At 33.5% G+C, this 20,894-nt stretch overlaps 1 protein-coding gene across 7 annotated transcripts in view; it reads left to right on the top strand.

The window, feature by feature from the left end:
- The window catches only part of IPO11 (importin 11), a 333,704-nt gene that overhangs the window by 258,587 nt on the left and 54,223 nt on the right, over nt 1–20,894 (top strand). For all 7 annotated transcript variants that reach the window (XM_026865717.1, XM_026865716.1, XM_026865713.1 and 4 more), the window contains 14 exons: nt 2,876–3,008; nt 3,928–3,986; nt 4,801–4,849; nt 6,592–6,662; nt 8,050–8,242; nt 9,651–9,803; nt 10,068–10,111; nt 10,972–11,062; nt 12,515–12,562; nt 13,197–13,302; nt 17,139–17,265; nt 18,372–18,405; nt 18,587–18,627; nt 19,706–19,822. In XM_026865717.1, coding sequence (XP_026721518.1) covers nt 2,876–3,008; nt 3,928–3,986; nt 4,801–4,849; nt 6,592–6,662; nt 8,050–8,242; nt 9,651–9,803; nt 10,068–10,111; nt 10,972–11,062; nt 12,515–12,562; nt 13,197–13,302; nt 17,139–17,265; nt 18,372–18,405; nt 18,587–18,627; nt 19,706–19,822 — 1,266 coding nt within the window. The remainder of the gene's footprint in view (nt 1–2,875; nt 3,009–3,927; nt 3,987–4,800; nt 4,850–6,591; nt 6,663–8,049; nt 8,243–9,650; nt 9,804–10,067; nt 10,112–10,971; nt 11,063–12,514; nt 12,563–13,196; nt 13,303–17,138; nt 17,266–18,371; nt 18,406–18,586; nt 18,628–19,705; nt 19,823–20,894) is intronic.

The following is a 20,894-nucleotide window of genomic DNA, read 5'->3' as shown; positions in this document are numbered from 1 at the left end:
TTTTAGATTTGTAAGCTAGTTCTTTTCAAAAATATAATTGAAATTTCAATTTTAATAAGCATACTATTTAAGCAGGCTTTTTATGCAGAAGTATTGGTTTTTAACTGGTGGATATGTTCAGTATCAAAAGTTCCTCTATCATCCCCTTTGTGCATGAAAATTTTCAGTGCATTCAGTTTCACTGTGTTGGGAACACCATATATGTTCGGTCTTTTGAACTTTAGGTGGGAAAAGGAAACTTTCTGAGCATCTGGCAGTATAGGGTTCATGTTTATAAGGATTCATTTTTAAAAAAAATAATGATTAAATTGGATGACTTCAAAGCCTTCTTCTTCTGCCTCTTGGGAATTCACATGTGTTGGCTGGCATGTTGACTTCTCTTGAACAGTCAAAAAAACCCTTATGGAACAGAGCAATTGGAAGCTAGAAGTTCTAAAAGCTTTTATTTTTGAAATAACAACTTTCTTTATGCTTTCAGGTAAGTAGTTGCTGTTGTAATGTTGTGGGGGGTTTCTAGTGTTTGGAAACACTTGATAAATTTTTGATGTAAAATGGTACTTGAAGATTACAAAGCCATGCTTACAGATGAGGCATCCCCTGTTGAATTCTCGTATGTGAGGTTTAACATGAAAAATGTTAGGTGTTGTACAGATTGTGATACCCTAACTTTTAAAAACGCAGATGACTTATAACTTAATTTTTCTGGTGAGTAGTACAATTATGATCTTAACTGCATTAATGATCTCCAGGGTAGAATTGACTGCTTTAGTACAAATAATAAAATGTAGTATCTCGCTATGTACTATTGGTGACATGATTATAAACATCTATTTTCATGTCTCTTTTCTGGACTTAGTCTATTTAATGAGAGTAGTGGCTCTTGGGAGTAAAACCAGTGAGTTTCATTTTTCCATCTAATAAAAATGGGTTAAAACCTGTAATATTTGGATTTTTTTTGGTAATAGCACATACCCATATAGCACATATTGGAGAAGTGATACCATGAATTTTCTGTGAGTCAGCAAAAATATCAGTTATAGGTTTTAACCCATTTGAGCCTTCCTGTTTCTTGTTTGCCCTGGTTTTAAAAGAATGCTGTTGGATTTTTACAGTTTATCTGAAAAACTTTTTTCTTCAGAAACTGAAGCTCTGCACAACTTCTGTCTTAAACTAGAAGCACTTTTCTTTACAGTCTTACTATGAAGTGCAAGAATGTTTTGCGTACCTTGTGTGCTACTGCATACACACCATTCAGTTTAGTCTCTGTTGAACTTCAGTGAGGTTTTTTATTGACTGGTCTGATTTCTTTACTGATTTGGCGATTGCTCTCTCTTTGAAAAATGGTCATAAATAGGAATCTTGACTAGGAATCCTCATGATCACTGATAGCCTATGAAATTCAACATTGAACAGGTCTGCCATTTTTGCTTTTACTGATACTATTGATCATGAACAGTTTTCATTTATGAAGAAATTTTGTATTTATTCTGCGACTTGGGTATTTTCTTACCACCAGCAGCATGCTTTGCCTGTTTTACTGACTACAGTAATTTAAGGCATCTAGCCCCATGGCTAGGTCTTTAGGTCCTGCCGTAAGACAAATTATAATTGCTAGTTGAATGATTTCAAATGTAAAAGTGTGGTGGGTCCTCCTAATGGATACTGTGTGTATTTGTGGTTCTGTCCCTCCAATTTTTAATAAATCAAGTATTTTAAGTTTTCTTTTAGTACTAAGGAACACTGATCAGGTGTTAAACAAATGGGTTTATCCAGAGTATATTCTACCATTAGGACTATTATTGCTGCTTGGAATTGTTTTGTTCGTTTTTTATCTGAGGTGTTACTTTTTACTACTATGATTAGTATTGGTGTAATCTATTTAAGAGTCACCACCACCCCCACCCCCCCCGTACCGAAAGTCAACCTGCAAAACATGCATAGGTTGAAAGTATTGGTAATAATTAAGTGATGTACTTTTGCAAATCCACAAACACATTATTGAATTATTAAGAGTTTCTGCTGTCTCACTTCTACTCAAAGGCACTAAATCAGCAGGTCATGTGCTTTTAGTTCCGTTGATGTAACGCATAGCAGAATAAGTAGTTTTGTCCTTAACTATGAAGCTCTCAAGCGCTACCATAACTGAATGAGAAAGTCTTTATCTTGTGTTTATACTTCAGATATCTTAATCAGGTAAGCACTGTTTGGAATCTGTAACATGAACTGTCTGAGATTTGTTCAGTGCTATCTGATTAGAAACTATTTGTCATTCTATATTTCAAATCGTTTGATGCAAAAAGTCAGGGTTTGCAGCTGTCAACAATATAAAGTTAGTTTTAGTGCAGGCATTGTTCAATAGAATTTGTGTTAGAGATGTAACTGCTAACTGTGTCCCAGAGTAAGCTGATTCAGATATTAATTATGCTGCTTATCATTTAAGTCTTGTAGAAAAGGAGGTGATGAGGAGAGCTGGTAGTCTTTTGAAGCCTCATACCATATTGCAGACCTGTGGCCATAATGACAATCAGATAAGAAAGGAGGCCTAAACAGTTACCTTTAAAGTGATAGTCATAGACCAAGTAGAAAGGGAAGCAGGTGAATCTACTAAGAAAAAATGATTTTGTGGAAAACATCTTTGGATCAGTACACCTCAGTACAAGAAATAAGCAAGTGAGACACTTGCATTACTTGGCATGTGATATACAAGATGGATTAAATACTGAGCTAGCCTTTAAAATTTAGGAAGTTGTTATGCTGTAGCCAAAGAAGAAATTTAAATACTGGATTAAACTGAACTGGCCTTTAAAATTTAGGAAGTTATGTTATAGCCAAATTCATGAAATCAAATGGTTGTTGGTCTGTCTTCCTTCTGCAGCTTGCATCAGGTATTTATAGCTTTGCGTGTTCCTTGTGGAATCATCATACCGATACGTTCCTACAGCAAGTTTGTACAGGGGATGAAGCTGCAGCTACAAATGCACTAGAAAGAACCTTGTTGTCGCTGAAAGGTAATAATAAAGAAAGATATTAAATATAAGGAATCAAATAAGTTACTGCACAGTGAGTAAGACTTCTTTGGTAAAGAGCATTCTCTAACAAAGCCATTCCCATTAGGAAAACCAGTAATCCTGGCTTATTTTACTTGTACCTTTAGCAAGGCTGAGGATTGTTCAGACAGAAGGAGGAGAATGTACTCTTGTTTCTTAGAATGTACCATTCTGATATGCATGTTATAAGAAGTCAAAGTCTAGGAGGTGGGAAAGCGGATGGCATAACTGGGTTCTTTTACATGTGTTGTGATTTAGGCTTGCATTTATCTATCTTTAGGCAATTAACAGAGGAAGCTGAGCTATGAATTTTGTTGTGTTAAGTTTACTTTGTCTTCAGACAAGACATAGTCTTAGGAGTCAGTTTAAGTCTTAGGTTGATGCCGAAGTAGTTACAGTGGTATGATTATGTATCCTTACTGTACTTTGCTACTTTGAAGAATTGAGATGTTTGGGTGCAGTCCTTGCAATGTCTTGAATTATTTCAGAAGGTGTAGCATGTGGCTTCTCTGGGTTTTTGGCAGTGATAAACCTGAGAATTCATAAGATGGCTTATGGGCCCTATTTGACTACTTGGCCCTTTTCCTACTGCAGAACCTCTCAGGTTGAAAACTTACAGCTTTCGCAGAATTCTTCTTGATTCAGTAATTTTTGAAGTTCTCTTCATTATTTTACATGTACTGAATTTTAAAGTAATTTCAACAAGGTTAGTTTCGTGTTAGATATGGTTGAGGCTTCCAAAGGCCTGAAATTAATTTTTTTTTTTTTTAATATTGAGAATTGGAAGACAGGCACAGTAACTGTAATTGTAACCATGTTCTAAAATCTGTTGGGACAAGGACTGAGAAATATCTACACAAATAACATATTTTTTCCCTAGTGCTTCGTAAACTGACAGTCCATGGGTTTGTAGAACCTCATTGGAGTGTAGAAGTGATGGTAAGTGACATATATCTGTTTCTAGTTCTAGATTAGAAATTTTTTGTGATGATTTCATATGTTATTAGAGCTATGTTTAGAAAACATTGAAAGGCATCCATATGTATTATGTAAAGAAAGATCAAGCAACACATTCTCAAAGTTGTCCTCGCATCTTTTGAGAACTATCAGAGAGATACTAGCTAAATCTTAAACACTGTGGCACTAATGGCATGGTTTAAAATAAAAGGTACCCTTTCCAATTTGTTTTGCGTGATAGTGACAGCCCTGTTGCCTACTGAAAGATATCCTATGTGTACTGTGCTCCATAATTTGAAGAGGATGTTTTCATTTAGTGATGAATGTAATGGCATACTTGTCCTATCAAGTTCTACTGATAGAATTTGTCTGAGGTGAAAGCTTGTAGTATACAGCCCATCTAGGGGAAGAAAAAACCCAAACCTAAGCATCTCCCTTAATCCCAAACAGTGCCTGCTTTGCTGCAGAAATGGGATACCTACGACCTACATCCTAAATTAGGAATTTGAGAATAAGAACTGGATAAGCAGATTATAAAGCATATTTACCTATACCCCCTTCTATTAGAGATGCTGTACTGTTTGTGTGGTGTTAATAAGGTTGGTTTGGATCATCTATGCAGTTTGCTAGCTATCTAATTATTTGTTTCATGAGGAAATTGTCCAAGATAATTGATTAGTTCAGTTAAGAGATAAGATGATGTCTGAACTGACTTCAGTTTGACTCAACTTTCTTCTCATAGTACAGTGCAAAATAAGCTTCATCTTTAGAAGACACATACCTTTATATTTTTCAGGGTTTTCTACATGCAGTGTTTGAACGGCTAAAACAGTTTCTGGAGTGTAGTAAGTATCTGAATATTTTTTCCTTGTATGGGTTGTTAAATATTAGAAGCTGGATGAGAGCATATTATGGTTTAGTGCATCATCAATAATCATTTAGATGCAAGGTATTTTTATGAGTGCAAAGCTATTACTTTAAATGCTGCTGAAACTGTCAAGGCTTCAGTAAAAATGTCCTTTTATAGCAACAGACTAAAATCTCACCAAAATTATACTTGGCATGATAATGCCAATGAAAATTAAATTTTAAACCATGGATTGATAAGTATCAATATTAAAGTATATAGATGCTACTAAAACTCAGATCATTTTGAGTTTTCTTAATTGAGAAAGTTTTAGGTTTTTTCTTTTTCCTGTAGTTTGCCATATATTTTTGGTATGTGTCAAATGGGAAATAAAGACCACATTCAGCTGCATGTACTTTGTCAGCTGCATGGAAGAGTAGTAGTCCAAGACAGGCAACCACAGGTTAACACAGTCAACATAAATATAAGCATAATTGGGAGGTGTTAGTGCTTTTGCAGGGAAGTTACTTGAAGCCAGCAAAAACATGGTGTTAGGCACTATTGCATGTGAACTCACTCCTCTTTCTTTTTTTTTCTCTTGTTTGTATACTTGTAGTAGACCTGGTGCAAACCATTCTTTCATTTGAAGCCTATCAGGTCATTCTTTCAGGATTCAATACTTTTTCTAAGAATGGATAACTAAACTGAATAGAAATAAATCTTTGATTTAGATGAAGATACTTGGCTCAGGAGCGTGTCTTTAGGTGAGACAGGCTGATCTGGGCTCTGAGCCTTGTTTCTAGAAGAGATGGAAACTGCTACTTTGTTCAATGCCAAAGTAAATTTTTTTTTTTTTCTCTTCTAAAATGCAGGCTTCTTTGCATGTAACTGTTTGCCCTTTCTACTGTACTATAGTCATGCTTTTTATGGCTCATTTTTGGCAAGATATTTGCCTAGCTTTAATAGACTAAATTGAAGGCCATCCCATCCTAAAGCTTAGTGGTTATTGTAGTCTCCTAGCACATGAAGACTGTGTGGTTTGAATGTCCAAAGATAAGAACTGAACTGCACATTTGCATTTCCACTTTTCTAATCTATGAGTTGTTTTCAACATGACTACCTTACAAGTTTAGTGTTTACATTTATTATATCATGGGTTTTGCCTGTATGCCTTCATTATGTCTCTTTTTGGTTGTTTTTTTTTTTTTAATGAAAAAGCTTTATATGTTTTTTGTAAATTAAGAATGTTTTCCAGTGTCCATAATGAATTATTTTTAATTAAAATTAAAAAAAAATCATTTTAATGAATTAATGTAAGTTTCTAGAAAAGCACGTAGTATTATGTAGTAATGATGTACCATAGTTTTAATAAAAGGGCATTTTCATTTTTTTCAATGCTTTTTTACTTGTCTATGTTAGCACTTGCTTGTATTATTTTAACTGTCTTTTACCACTGCACTGTCTTTAATGATGTCCCAGTTGTTTTATTCAGTCTGTTACAGTGAATTTTACTGCAGCTGAGAAAAATGGTTAAAGAATTTTTTTTTTTTACCAGTACTCATTACCTAGAATTTGACTTTGAGTTTATTCTGCCATAGAACTGTTTGCTGGCTGCTGTAACTATTGAACTACAGATAAAACGAGTTGTTCTCCATCCAGTTTAATCTTTTAAAGCTTAGCTATCCATAAAGAAAAGGAAAATCTGAAAAAATCATAGTTGTTAAATATCTGATTTACCAGGTAGAAGTATAAGAGCAGAAAATGTATGCAGAGATCGTCTAGAAAAGACTATAATTCTGTTCACTAAAGTGGTAAGTAAATTCTCCATTCAGTTACTGAATAGTTTACTGTTCTGGAGGATCAGTCCCCTTTCAGGTATGTATGTCTGTTAGAGCTATTTCAGATCTTTTAAAGAAATGGAAGGTACTGCAACTTAAAACTTCTTTGTTATGAGATATATTTTTAATTTTTTTTAAAGGAAAAGGCATCTGTTTACTCATGCTGACATAAGTTGCAGGAGTGAAGAACACATTTCTGTAGCTCAAACAAAATTAAATGCAATCCTTAAGTAAATTACTTAGCTAGAGTTTGCTCAAAAAAAATCTGGAAGCTTTGTGAAAACAGTGGTATCAGCACTGATGAAAAAAGAAGATAAACTTTTCATCCTATCTTTTATAAGCAGTTAGATTGGTATTTCTAAGGCCCTGTTAGTTCTGTTGAATAACTAGCCACTTTTAGTTTACTGAGAGAAAATTAACAACTGTCTTACCTTCTGTGAATTTTGTATTAGATAACACATTTTGAGTTGTCAGCTAATTCTGGGAAACCATTAATTGCATATATTATCAGAAGGTAATTTTAGCATTGTCACTAGATCTGTTTTTAAAAGATATAAACCCTACAGAATTCTCATTGTTTTCAGATTCTATTTTGGGGCCATGGATCTATTTAAATATTCAGCCTAATTATCAGAAGTGGGAGGCACCTGTCAGCTTCATCAAAATTGAACTGAAGGTGCTCTGACCCAACATTTTTAGTCTTTGTCATAGTACTTCTTACTTTGAACTAACAAAGTATGTGAGCCATATGCATCTTTTTACTTAGACCTGAATAGAAAATACACTTTAATAGATAATCTACCACCTGTAGAAATCCAGATGCAAGCATTATAGGCTTAGGCATTTTTGTAGTAGTAAAAGGAGATCAAAGGAATTGAGCAATGCATTCTAGACCACTAGTTGTAAAAGCTAAGCTGAAGATTAAAGTGTTTGTACTGCAGTGGAAGGGGAGGAAAAACAAAATTCCCTCATGCCTCTTTTACTTATCCAATAGGGATGAATTATCTGATAAAATGTACAGGGTTGAATTGTCTGATAAAATGTTCAGGGTTTTAAGTGTCACTGTTTTATATACTATGTTGCTAGCAAGCTGGTCTATTTGAAAATGGGTGTTTGTTTTAAGCTTAAAAAAAAGGTAATTTTGAAAATTAATCAAGAATTTCAAGGCAAAATAATGCCTTTTTTAACCATTGATACTGATTTCTTCCTGATTTCCTGTCTGTGTTCAATTTTTTTTTTCTAGAATTTTCTATAAATTGGCACTTGGTTTTGGTAATTAGTTTATGAAGGCATTTAATAAGACTTGGACAAAAAATGTTTAGACTTCTTTTTCTTGCTTTTCTACTTCCCTAACTTTTAGCTTTTGGACTTCCTGGATCAACATCCATTTTCATTCACCCCTTTGATTCAGAGGTCATTGGAATTTGCTGTAAGCTATGTTTTCACAGAGGCTGGTGAAGGAATTGTATTTGAGCGGTTTATTGTACAGTGCATGAATCTCATTAAGATGATTGTAAAAAATTATGCATACAAGCCATCAAAAAATATTGAAGGTACTGTTATTTACTAAAAACATTTTTTTATATCTTAAACATTTTACTAGTTGTTCCCAACAGTAAAACTCCTTTGAGACATTCTTCTGAAGCCCTTAATGTTTTAATAGAAATGTATTCTTCTGTCTCTATATAATTCTTATTTTGGTGGTTAAAGTATTAATATGCCTAGACACTGGCTTGCTAAAGTAATTTTAAATACACAAGGGGTGCGAATATATTTTTATTATTGATTGGTTTACTTTTAATTGAACTAATTTTAGAAAGTATTGAAGTGTGGAATTTGGTTTATTTTCATCAAATGGTTTGATGCATCTTTCTTTTGAGGAGCATTTGATAAAATGGGGTATTTGCTGTAACAAACTAATACTGATACTCTGAAATACAGAAACAGTGAATTTGACATGTAGTTGAATATAAAGCAGTTTATGTTCTGCTTTGTTGGACTGTATCTCGTTCTGAATCTTCATACACAGCTGTGCCTATGGATAATGAAAAATAGAACTGAGCTATATTAAAAAAAACCTTCCACATTTAGTTTGACATTTAGCAATGACTATATAACAATTAGCATTCTCTTTCTAAATCTGAAAAACGTTTCATGAGCATACTGGTATGTGTTAAAAAGCTTACACAAAACCAGCATTTAAAATTCTTCAAAATATTTATGTCTTTCAGTGTTATTCCATAATTCTATAATATGTTAGAATGTCATAAATCCACTATTAACAGAAATTTCTGCTTGCAAAACTTCATAGTTGTGTCTGAGTTCTTGAAATAGAAAAGTGGTCACATGAGACAAGAAGAATACTGCAAATTCTGATAAAAGCTATAGCACTTGACTTTTTGAGAAGTGGGTAATTAAGAAAAAAATGTAAATAGAAAATTTATTTTTCTTTATTTCTGACATACAGTGTTTGTCTTGGTTGTATAGCATACAGTGTTTGGTTTTATTACTGCTTTCTTTAATCAATATTAACCCTAAAAAACTCAAATTATTTTTAAGATGATTTGGATAAACTTTTTAATGGGTATATGTGAAACTTTCTTTGAGTTCTGTGTGGTTTTAAATTCAGTAATGCTAAATAAAAAATAAAAAAACAAATCACAACCAAAACCAGAAGGTAAACAGTTTTTCTTTTTGTCTATGTAGTAGCTGAAAAACATAAATAGCCTGTGAAGCCCTAACAACAGTCTAATTGTGCTGTTACAGAATTTGCTTAAAAGTAAAGGAATTTGGGAGTTTAACTTAAAAAAAGTCCACTTGAAGGTCTATTATGAAAGTCTGCCATGAAAGTGTATTTTTAATTTTTTTTCTGAGGATAAGGATTTCTTTCTAATTTTACTAGACTATTGTTTGATCATTAAGCCACTTAACTGTAATTTGGAATTTTCTGTTTTATTTCAGATAGCAGTCCTGAAACTCTTGAAGCACATAAGATAAAGACAGAGTTTTTCACATATCCAACACTAATGGAAATATGTAGGAGATTAGTCACTCACTATTTCTTGCTGACAAAGGAGGAATTAGCCATGTGGGAAGAGGACCCAGAAGGCTTCAGTAAGAAATATGCTGTGTAGTTGGTTGCAGTTTATTTAGATATTGATGTAAGAGTTTCTTATCTGCATGGCCTCTAGAAATTTCTTACTGCAATATTGGCTGGTTTATTTTCTACTGTCTTGCTACATGGACAAATATTCCCTTTAGAGATAGTTTCCATAACAAGAGATTTCTCAGTAGTCTGATACCCACATATTTAAATACTAAACTATTTGAACCATACTTTAAATAATATTTTTTTTCATTTTCTTCATGAAATAACAGCTGTAGAAGAGACAGGAGGAGATTCTTGGAAGTACAGTCTCAGAGTAAGTATTTAAATTTGAAGTAAAACCATTCAACATTTCTGGATACTTTTCTTGATAGAGAGGTGATATTTGACAGAAAGATAAGTTTGTGGTTTTAAAAAAAATAGTTAAATTTCATTAGAATACATAAGTTAACTTTGTTCCATTTTATAAATTAACTTTGTTCCTTTATCAATGTTCAAATGTGCTGAAATACACTAGAAACTATGCACTTCATATTTTAGGAGAGAGGGAAAAGGGTTTTCTTCAGCATCTGTATTATGTAGCATCTGGTGGTGATTAAACCCAGTAGAAATCTCTTCTTTTAAACTGGTAATTGATGATACCAATTATGACTGTTAGTAGACATGATGAACGAAGATAGTTTCAAATGTATCTATTTTTGTTCAAATCCGGAAATATGCTGTTGTAGTAAATCTCCCAATTATCACTGCTGTGTCTTCCTTTGCAGAGACATCTCAGAGTTTATTTGCTATGTTATATTAATTTTAAAACTAAAAAAAATGCACTCTGTGCATCTAGTGTGTTCCAAGTGCAAATGGGTATTCAGTCCAGATGACTCAGAGCTAATTGAAAAAGAAACTGTGACATACCTACAGTGGTCACTGGCTCCTCTACACAAGCTATTTCACTTGACAGCTCCATTGCTCTTCTGCAGAACTGGCCAATAGAGATACAACCATCAGACTCTTGTTAGTTAAACATACTCTATAGTAGGAAGAGTAGTATTTCATATAATAATAATTTTGTTGCAGTGTATTTAATTGTAAATTACAACCTTTGGTGTGAGTTATTCAGCATAAAATGCATTTTAATTGCCTTTATTTTGATAGATTCTAAAACATCTTTTAATTTTTCAGCCATGCACAGAAGTTCTTTTTATTGATATTTTCCATGAATATAATCAGACTCTTACCCCAGTGCTTTTAGAAATGGTTCATAGTCTACAAGGTAAGTTCTTTACATTTTAGAGTTCCTTTATTTTTTAGAATTTCTTACATTCGCTTTTGTCAAAGTTAAAAAATTTTACCTTGTGATATCTAATTTTATATAGTTCATTCACGCTATATTTTTGAAAAGACATGTTAATATTTTAGAATTATTTCTAAACCTACCATAAGGAAAATGCATTGTGTATCTAGGAAGAGGAAATTCTAAGGATTCTTTACTTTTCATCACAACTATTTTAGATGAATGGTAAAGATTGGGGCATTTCTACCTTCATGAGGTTTTATGTTTTCTTGAAAGTGGTCAAAAAGCGTAATAAATTCTGTGGCTTACTGGGAACTAACTATTCAAATGTTCCAAGGCAGTTTATGGTAATTCTGATATGTCTCTGCAAAAATCCTGGGGGGAAAAAACCTTTAAAAGAAAAAGTTGAAGTTGTGCTCTCATTTTGGAGAGTCTAGAGGACTTTTCAAATCTGAAGAATCTGCTTTAAAAATTTAGTGGTTTTCTGTATGAAGATGGAAGTCTTCATTGAGGAATGCTTCAACTTTTCTTTCTATTCTATGATTCTTGCACCCAAACTAAATTTTATAGTGGCTATGAAAGATAACAAATGCTAGCTGCTGCCTTATTTTCCTTGTCATTTCATCTTAGGTTGTTGCCCCAGGTTGTATCTTACCTAACTTAAAATATTTTTATAGTTGACCTTAGCAGAATGGATCAGTACATTCTATGAAATAGAAATAAATACTCACTTTCTGAGAGTGGTTTCTGACTTCACAGAATCTCTTCATTAAATACTTTGTGTACATAAGTTTCAGGATGGCTTGCTGTGATACTGAGAATGGTAAAAGGTTCCTTATGACAAGGTTTTATTTTGTTTTCCAAGAATTATGGAAGTTAATACTTTCATGCTAAAATGTATACATACGCTTTTTTTTTCCTCCTGAACTCCCTAATAGTCATTTCTGATTGTTTTTAACTTGAGAGTTACTGCTGAAGTACTAGATGATATTAAGAATTCATTAATTCTTAAGATTTTGGATAATCTTTACTTATACATTGTAAGTACACATGCACACGTATATAAAGTATATAGAAACTAGGTCTAGGACTCTGCTGGAAATAGCACCATGTGGTTGACAGTCTTAAGCCATTTGCAGGTTTTGAGTCTGTTCATTTAAAACACATGCTTCTGACTTGCATGTTGCTGTTAAAAATAAATTTTCAATTCCAAAGAAGTCAGTCAAAAATGGCGTCTGAAAGCTGAGATTTGATTTTGGTATATTCACTGATGAAAGTATCAAAACAGAAATAACTGAACTTGTGAATTAAACAAAAGTAGTGAAGCAGTCTTAATTCACAGCATACTTACTTAAAGTGTGTTAGTGTAAAGTTGCTTGCATTCTTTGTTTTAGTTATGCTTTTTTTCTTTATTTCATATTTGTCTTGTAGCATCTACCAACATGGAAGATACCAGTGCTATACTGATCAAAGATGCTGGTAAATTAAATTTTACTTTACCTTTGAAGTTACAGAGCTGCCTTTGTGTATGCACTTAACTTCTTAAACTTGCAAATTCTTCATATTATTTTTTTAAGACTTTTGGAAAGTAAGACCTCAGTCGTCTTTCTACTTTCACTTGATGTCAGTCTGCACTTTTCAAAATGCTTATGTAAAAAATATGGTGGTTTTTTAGCCCTTTTGTGAAACAAACCGTTAGACAGTCTCCCTTACTGTCCTTTCCTCTGCAAATAAATGAGCTACAGTGCTTCCATGGAGATATTCTGTCCATTTTACAAGTAAGGAGATTTTATGGCAAAACAGAAGAATTGTCTGAGACCTCTCATGAAACCATTCTTCATATTAGAATAAGACCTTCATTGTTCTTATGGTTTTGAACTATTTTCAAGAGTCTGAATTTTCTTCTGTACTACCTTTCTTTTACTAAAATTTCCTCCACAGTTCCCTTCATGGTCTGCTAATACCTTCCTTCAGAAAGATATGCTTTAGCTTTCTTTTTTCTATGTTATGTTCAGGTTATAAAAGTTTTTTGAAACTTAAATTAGTCTGATTATATAGTATTAAAAATTAAACATTTAAGCAAACAATAAGCATAACTGTTGTTTTTCCCCAGTGTATAATGCGGTTGGACTCGCTGCTTATGAACTATTTGATAGTGTGGATTTTGATCAGTGGTTTAAAAATCAACTATTAGCAGAACTACAGGTTTCTCATAACAGGTAAACACCTTGGTTTGTTATGCCTTCATCATTTAAATATGAACTCTTGATATGAACCTGGTAAGATATAATGTCTAATAATTGTGGACTTGAAAAAACCCAAATATTTAAATATATCCATTAAATGAGCAGAGGTATGAAATACATATAGATAACTGATAGTGTCACAGAAGTGACAGTGTTCCTGACAGCTTCTGTTTGTTTAAATTACTGTGGTGGATACTTCCAGGGTTCTGTAAAAATCTTATGTCTGTCCTTTTACATATTTGAGTTGACTAAACTTCTGCAGGACAACTACTTTTGCTCATTCCAAGAAAGCTGTTTAGACTTCCTGAGACCCCAGAACCCTTTAGGCAGCAAAGTCCAATGAAATCTGTGGAAACAGTCTCTGTAAAACTGTAGCTTAGCCAAAATAGTGATTTGTTCTTATCTACTAATTTAAATACAAACCTTCTGTAACAGTCTTCAGTTAATTTTATCAGTAATAAAGTGGGGAAGTAAGGATTTGGGTTGTATTGTAAAGTGTAAATAATTACAGTCTGGCTCTATGTAGAGAGTATTATTTAGCCCATCTGCTGTGGTTTTTCTTTCTCACCAAAGTCCCTTTCACTTGGATGCCCTTCCCATTAGTACCTTTTTTGTTTAGCAGATGTCATAGGGTGTTTTGAAAGATCGTTTTTGGCATCTCAGTACAGATGGAACTGTCCATCTCCACAACTGACAGAGAAGACAGTGTTCTTCCCTGTTCCTCAAACTGTCACTCTACTCTCAGGGGAAGGACAGTGACTGCTATTGTATGTGCTAATCCTCATCAGATGAGTTCCGAATCACCCTTTGACTCTGGTTAAGTATGTCCTATTTTTCTCATCAGTCATTAGCGGTGACCCTAATGTCCTTTGAAGAATTTTACAAATTTTTCCTTCTACATTTGCAGTTCATCTTACCAGACATAATTGTTATCTGAAATGTAAAATAATTTGTTTGCTAATACCTTTAGGAACTGCTATAAGTTGTAAATTATTTTTGATAATGAGTTACTAGCCACCTTTTTTATTTTCAAATGCCAGTTACATTTTCTTTACAAATACAGTTCAATTGCATGTAGAATGGAAGAACCTGCTAAACTCACAAATATTAAAATGCTTCTTTTCATTAAAATATACTTTTTTAAAAAAAATTTAGTTTTAGCATATAACCTTATTTAAGAGTCACAGAGTAATTGCCACAGTTGTGTACCTGATGTCTCCTAATGTTTTTATTCTTCTTAGTCTTTTCTTTGTGTGGTCTCAACTTCACCTTGCTATCTGCCAGTGGCCAAATACTCTAATAGTTAGGCTAAATGTCATAAGAGCAGGAAAGCATGGGTGATTTTGTATATATGATCCTTTGTTGTTGTGCAACACCAGCACAGATCTCTGAATAAAACTGCTGTGGTATTTGTAGCACATGCTGGCTTTGCCATTTTTATGCTATGCACACATGTGGCATCAGTAAAACTGGCAGAAGTCTTCTACAGTTGATGTAGTTGAATTTACAGTTGGGAAGACATCTGATCTAATACGTTACTTGGTATTTGTGATATCCCAGAATGAAATTCATGTGGGACAGAAGCTTGCAGTTGAAATCCAGAAGTTTGAAGCCTTGTTTGCTTGAACTGCTTCTACTGCCAGTGTCACTGGAGACCACCATGGCGATAAGGGGGAGCTGGTGTTAGTAGTTTGAATGAAGTGCTGCTTTAACAACAGCTTCAGGAATACATATGCAGTTCAGATAAAGCATATTGGAGGGTATGATCTGCTGTCCCACAAAATGTCCCATGATGATTAGCACACTTGTTCACAAACTGGTTAATGTTTTGTCAGCAGTGACTGTACTTCTCTGTGTTTTGTTTTCTTTGAAAGTTTCATTGTCTGTTGATTGTCAACCATAGCAGTAGGAGAAATACGGGATTAGTGAAAAAATATTCTCACACATTTTTAGAAACATTTCATTGCCAAATTTATTGCTTGCCATAATATTTAGTTTTGTACCAATTAAGGAGAAACTTTTCTGTAGTATGAAAATAATTTACTGAATACAGTTTTTCACAATAACTCAATCTTAAAACAACTTTTTCTGCGGAAAGTATTGATGTGACACTTAAGTGCTTTGGTATTAAGTAACATACTTTTGACTTGAATGTGTGAATGCTGTCCAGACCACTTAAAGTTACTGTGCTATTGCTATTGCAACAGAAGCCATCTTATTTTGGAATAAAAATGTGAGCTTTAGGTGCAGCAGGCTCAGTGTGGTTATACTTGGTGTATGCTCTTAGTGTAAAAACTAGTGATGTTCTGAGAGGTGAGCTTTTTCCAGAAGTACCGAATGTAGAAAAGATAGGACCTCAGAAATGAGCACCTATGAGCAGAAGAATTTCTAGGAACTTCAGTCATTTAAAAAAACTTGAAACATGCATTCAGCCCCCCAAAAAACCTCAAAAACGTGCTGTCTTTTCTCTACCAGGGGGAGAAAAACAATGTAAAGATGCAGGTAGATTGTAGGGATTGTTCACAGATATTGCCAGAGCTTAAAATCATTGCTGTCAGCAGATGGTGATGTACTTACGTTGTCATTTAAAACTATTCCATGTGGTAGTGGTTTGAAAACTACCCAATGCCAATCTCAAGAAAAATCTGTTGATTTTTAACGTTGTGATTTTTACAAGGTTATATTGGGCATGAGTATTCTAAGAATAGAAAAAGTTGTATCATCACAGCTTCTCTAACAAATAGAAGGACAAGTTAGTAAGGCAGTGTCTTAAGTCATGCTTCAGCATGGGTTGTTCATGCTTCACTGACACTCAATCTCAAGCAACACTGGAATGTTATTCCTCATTAGCTTTGTGTTCCAGTCTAGTGAACTGCTGTATACATGCTACTTCCATGACTTTAATTTTTTTCTGAAGGTGTGCTTTGTTATCTCTCTTGGTTATGGGAAAGTTTAGTAAATCACATTTATTAAATGTAAAAAAGCCTCAGTAATTTCAGTTTAAATTGCTGTCTTGATTGCTTTCAAGGCAGAAGTTCATCAAATGAAAAATACATTTAGGGTAACATGGTAAAATAATTTATTAGTTAAAATTCTGTGAGTAGGGTTCATCTCCCCTAACTTTTCGTGTCTGCAAGTTAAACACTTAAATCTGAGCTACTCTTCCTCATCATCCTTTATAATCAGTGGTGAAAAATAGCACCCCTATGGAATGCTTTTCTCAATCATTATGTTAGGCAGTTCAGCTCATTGTTCTGGTTCTCACTTCTTCCCATTGACTCTGTGCTGTTCGATTTGCGCTCCTGTTGCAGCACTGGTGCAAGATGAGGTAATCTCAGTTCTTTCTGAGAACAGTTTTAAACTGGTGACTGATGACATGAAATACTCTGGCAGTTGTAATGCAGTACTTAAACTTGCATTTTTAAATTGTATCTGACTTAAATGTTTGAGCATAAAGGGTGAAAAGCAGTAGATGCCATGATGTCAGTAATGAATAAGATATATTTTTAGTTTCTTTTATTGGTGTGCTGTGTGCAGAATAAACTGTATCTCTAGTGAGACCTTCAAGATTCAGTCATTTAGGATGAAATGTATCTTTTTCAGACTCAGTTGGTGTTTCCTGAGACTTCTAGTGAAGAGTTTTGATGAAAGAATTCTGCACTAAAGTTCTTAAGTTGGTCTTGAAAAAACTAATGGGGGAATAATGTTTTCCTAGTGATTCTTAGATTTACTTTTCATCAGAGAATTCTAGAATAGCAAGTATGATGAGTTCATGAGTACAATTTTTTTTTTCCCTTCTACTTTTAAAGATACAAACCAATACGCCGACGAGTAATTTGGTTGATTGGACAGTGGATTTCTGTAAAATTCAAATCAGACTTGAGACCTGTGTTATATGAGGCAATTCGTAACTTGCTTCAAGATCAGGACTTAGTGGTAAGTAAAAATAAGTGATGTTTTGAATTATACATTTGTTTTTGTAAACACAGGTGAAACATAAATACCATACATTGTATAAACTTGATTGAAAATTTCATAACATCACACCATAAAGCCTGTTGTGCCTTGTAAAAGATAATCTGCTGAGAAGTTGTGGGGGTGTTTAAATGTGGAGATGTTGAACAATAATGTCAGACATGAAATGAGCCCTTAAAATACTCGCTACGTGATGACTTTGGTGGGAAAATGAATGGCAATAGCACCAGTCTGGATTTTTCATAAGAAGAAAGTTGTGAAAGGTCTAGAGATAAATAATTTATAAAGAAATGAACACCCTAAAATAGGGTTATTCTGTGACTAGTCCCTGCACTATATAGTATGTAGGCATCAACATAGTTGTCTGTTAACAAAATGATAAATAGCATCAGTTGCTAAGATTGTTGAGTAAAATACTGTGGTTTTCTGCTACAATTTTGGTTTAGCAGGTGAATTTGAATTGGGAAGCTGGTTTTGTGATTTTCATTTGTTTTTATTTTTTAACAGACCTAGCAGTCAACAAATAAATAAGCCTAGCTAGTCTGTTAGTTAAATATTGGCAGTCGTAACAGTTACTTCTGTGATTCCAGACAGGAATGTGCTTCTGTGTTGATGTTATGACGGTTTTCACTTAAAGCTTTCTGAACATCTAAATGTCTAACAGTGAAGAAGATGCTGACTTGTTGAGTTTATTTAATTCTGTGCTTTTTGGGTGACAACAAGCTGTGAGAGAATCCCAAGTAAACTGCTTCTCTATTGCAAGAGTTTTTATCACAGGCTAGATATCTTCTTGTTTAATTCCTTCTTGACCTTCATGAAGGTTTTGCTTGAGTAGTTTCTCCAAGTGGTACCACTTTAGTGATGCCAAAGAAAATGTAAAGGGTACTAAAATGAAGGCAAATGAAAATGTCTGAGTTGAACTAACGGCATTTCTTATAGGATGATAGAACACATAGAATGACTCAATTGCCAAAACAAGCAACTGGTTTGATACTATCAGATATTACATTGATAATCAAAATGTTTAATGGATGTATGCATGATGCTTCTTGACTTTTGTCTTTAAGGTCCGTATTGAGACAGCTACGACACTGAATTTAAATATCCTTTTATTGGCAAAGATGTTTGGTTAGTTCTTAGTTCAGAGTTACTGGAAATTAAACCATTTTAAACTTATTATCAAATTCTTCACATTGTATTTTTGTGTATCCATTTAACATTTGCTTATTTGAGTCTTGTATCCATTTGCAATCTGTATTGTTTTTCCTTAATAGTTTTTTACCTGTAGATGACTTTGAGTTCAGAACTGACCAGTTCTTACCGGTAAGAGCATTTATATGGGCATACTCTAAGCAGATAGATCCATAGAGAAAGACAGGAAAAAACATTTTCCAATTTAATTATAAACCAGGAAAAATTAATTTCAAATTTTATTTTAAACCACACCATTTAGCAATCTCTGTGTATGTATTTTTTTTGTCTTCATAGGCCAAAATTTGTGAAGACTTATACTGCTTCTGTTAAAGTTGCTAATGTGCAATATATAGACAATTCAAAACCTTTTAGAACTATTACAAATTCCTAGCATTGTGTTTAGTACTATATATACTGTGTGTTACCAGATGGTAAGTTTCTTCATGCTAAGACAATATGAATAGTCTTTAATGATAATGTCTCCACACCAGTATGACTTTCCCTTATGTCTGTTTCATGCAGTACTAACCTGCCATTTCACACAAATATTAAATATGTGCGTGACTAAAATAGTGTCTTAAAAACATAGACTTGGTCCTATATTTCTCCTTTACAGTGGTCATTACTGTTGTTACTCAGTAAACAAAGAAATGTTACTATAAATATGAAGGTTTATTTTAATAACTCAAACTTAGCAGGTGCTCTTATTTGGTTATACTTCTATGTTAGTTGCAACTCTCTTGAGAACAAACAAAACAAATGCAAAGTGCATCTACACTGTAAACACTCAAAGGGTTTAATATATCTTTTTCAGTTCAATATATGTTTTGTCTACTGAACCAAAAGCTGGTAGACTGTACCTCTGCTTTTACCCTAACAGTGCTCTTTCTGGAGAGATGGCCTTCAGCTTTATAGTGTTTTAACTGAAGACATATTTAGACTTGCCAAAACATGAAATCTACATCTGTTCAAACTAATCACTGTTGAACTGTTTTGTAATAGCATATCTGATTTTTTTTTTAATCCTGCGTATTCAGTGATTGGTTAGTGTGCATTTTTTCAAATGAAAGAGTAACATTTTGCACACTACATAAATGTCTTTCAGAGTTCATAGATGTTTTAGAATTGTAAGCATACAGGAAAATCACCAATTCATGTCACCAATTGTATTTCTGATGGTCTAATCTGTAGTTTATTTTTCTTCTAGTATCTGGAATCCATGTTTACACTGCTCTTTCAACTACTTCAGGAAGTAACACAATGTGACACCAAAATGCATGTTCTTCACGTTCTGTCTTGTGTGATTGAAAGAGTCAGTATGCAGGTATTTTATAGATTTCAGTGTTAGATGCCTGCGTTGTTTGCATTGCTTGGTTATCTTTTCACTCTTCAGTTCTCATTTAGCTTTTGTCTAAAATGTTCTTGCTCCGTTATTACTTTAATTACTACGGGTTTTTTTGCATTGACTCATCTTTTAGGGTACAGACTTTCACTGCTTATCATTGCATTTCTTACAGGTTTTTTTAATTGTAATTCATTCTAATTGTCTTATATCTGAACAGTATTTTATTAAGTCTTACATATTAAGAGATACCTGAGTGGACAAATGCTTCACACTGCTAGGGACTGTGCAGTTAAATCTGTAATCTCTTGTTGGCACTGATAGGATTACAATTGCCTGTACAGCACTACCCTTAACTGCATGAAAAGTTTCAAGTTCACATCACAAATTTTCAGTACTTCCTTCATAGTTTTAAAATACATTCTTCAGCTTATACATAAACAAATTGAAGATATTTTTCAAAATTAAAAAATGAATTGTTGACTGCTTTTGTCTTAGGTTTTGGGTTTTTTTGTGGTATTACTGTATTAAGGACACGTATTAATACATGGTCTTGAGTTTATCTCCTCTTTCTACAAGTAATCCTCTAAGAGCCAAATGAAGCTTTCCTAATTGTCCCTTGTAGGAAAAATCCACATGACAACAGATTTCCATGCATTTTAGATCAGCTAGAGAAGCAGCAGACAAAAACAAATCGAGAAAGAAACTTTGAGTCTGTTTAGGTTAATTCCTAATTAAGTACTTTAGAAGACAAATAGATTAACTTCTAGTATTGTAGAGCATAATAGAAAAAAAAAATAGGTTGGGACAAACCTCTAGAGGTTATCTAGTCCAACTGCTGCTCAAAAGATGGATAACATCAGAGGTTATTCACCCTTTAGTCTTTTTTTACTGGAACTGTTTCTGGTCTTCCTAAAGGATGCTGTTATTTAGGAATCCTGTCTAAATGAAGAATATATTAATATGAAAATATCTCTGGTTATCAAATCAAGTATTTTTTGTGTTGTATTTACTGCTTAAGCCTTATTGCCATGTACAAATGTTATTGTAAGTA

This window comes from Athene cunicularia (genome assembly GCF_003259725.1).
Source record: "Athene cunicularia isolate RWA chromosome Z unlocalized genomic scaffold, athCun1 chrZ_part1, whole genome shotgun sequence".
In the NCBI taxonomy this organism is placed as follows: domain Eukaryota; kingdom Metazoa; phylum Chordata; class Aves; order Strigiformes; family Strigidae; genus Athene; species Athene cunicularia.
This window is presented reverse-complemented; position numbering and strand designations above follow the sequence as displayed.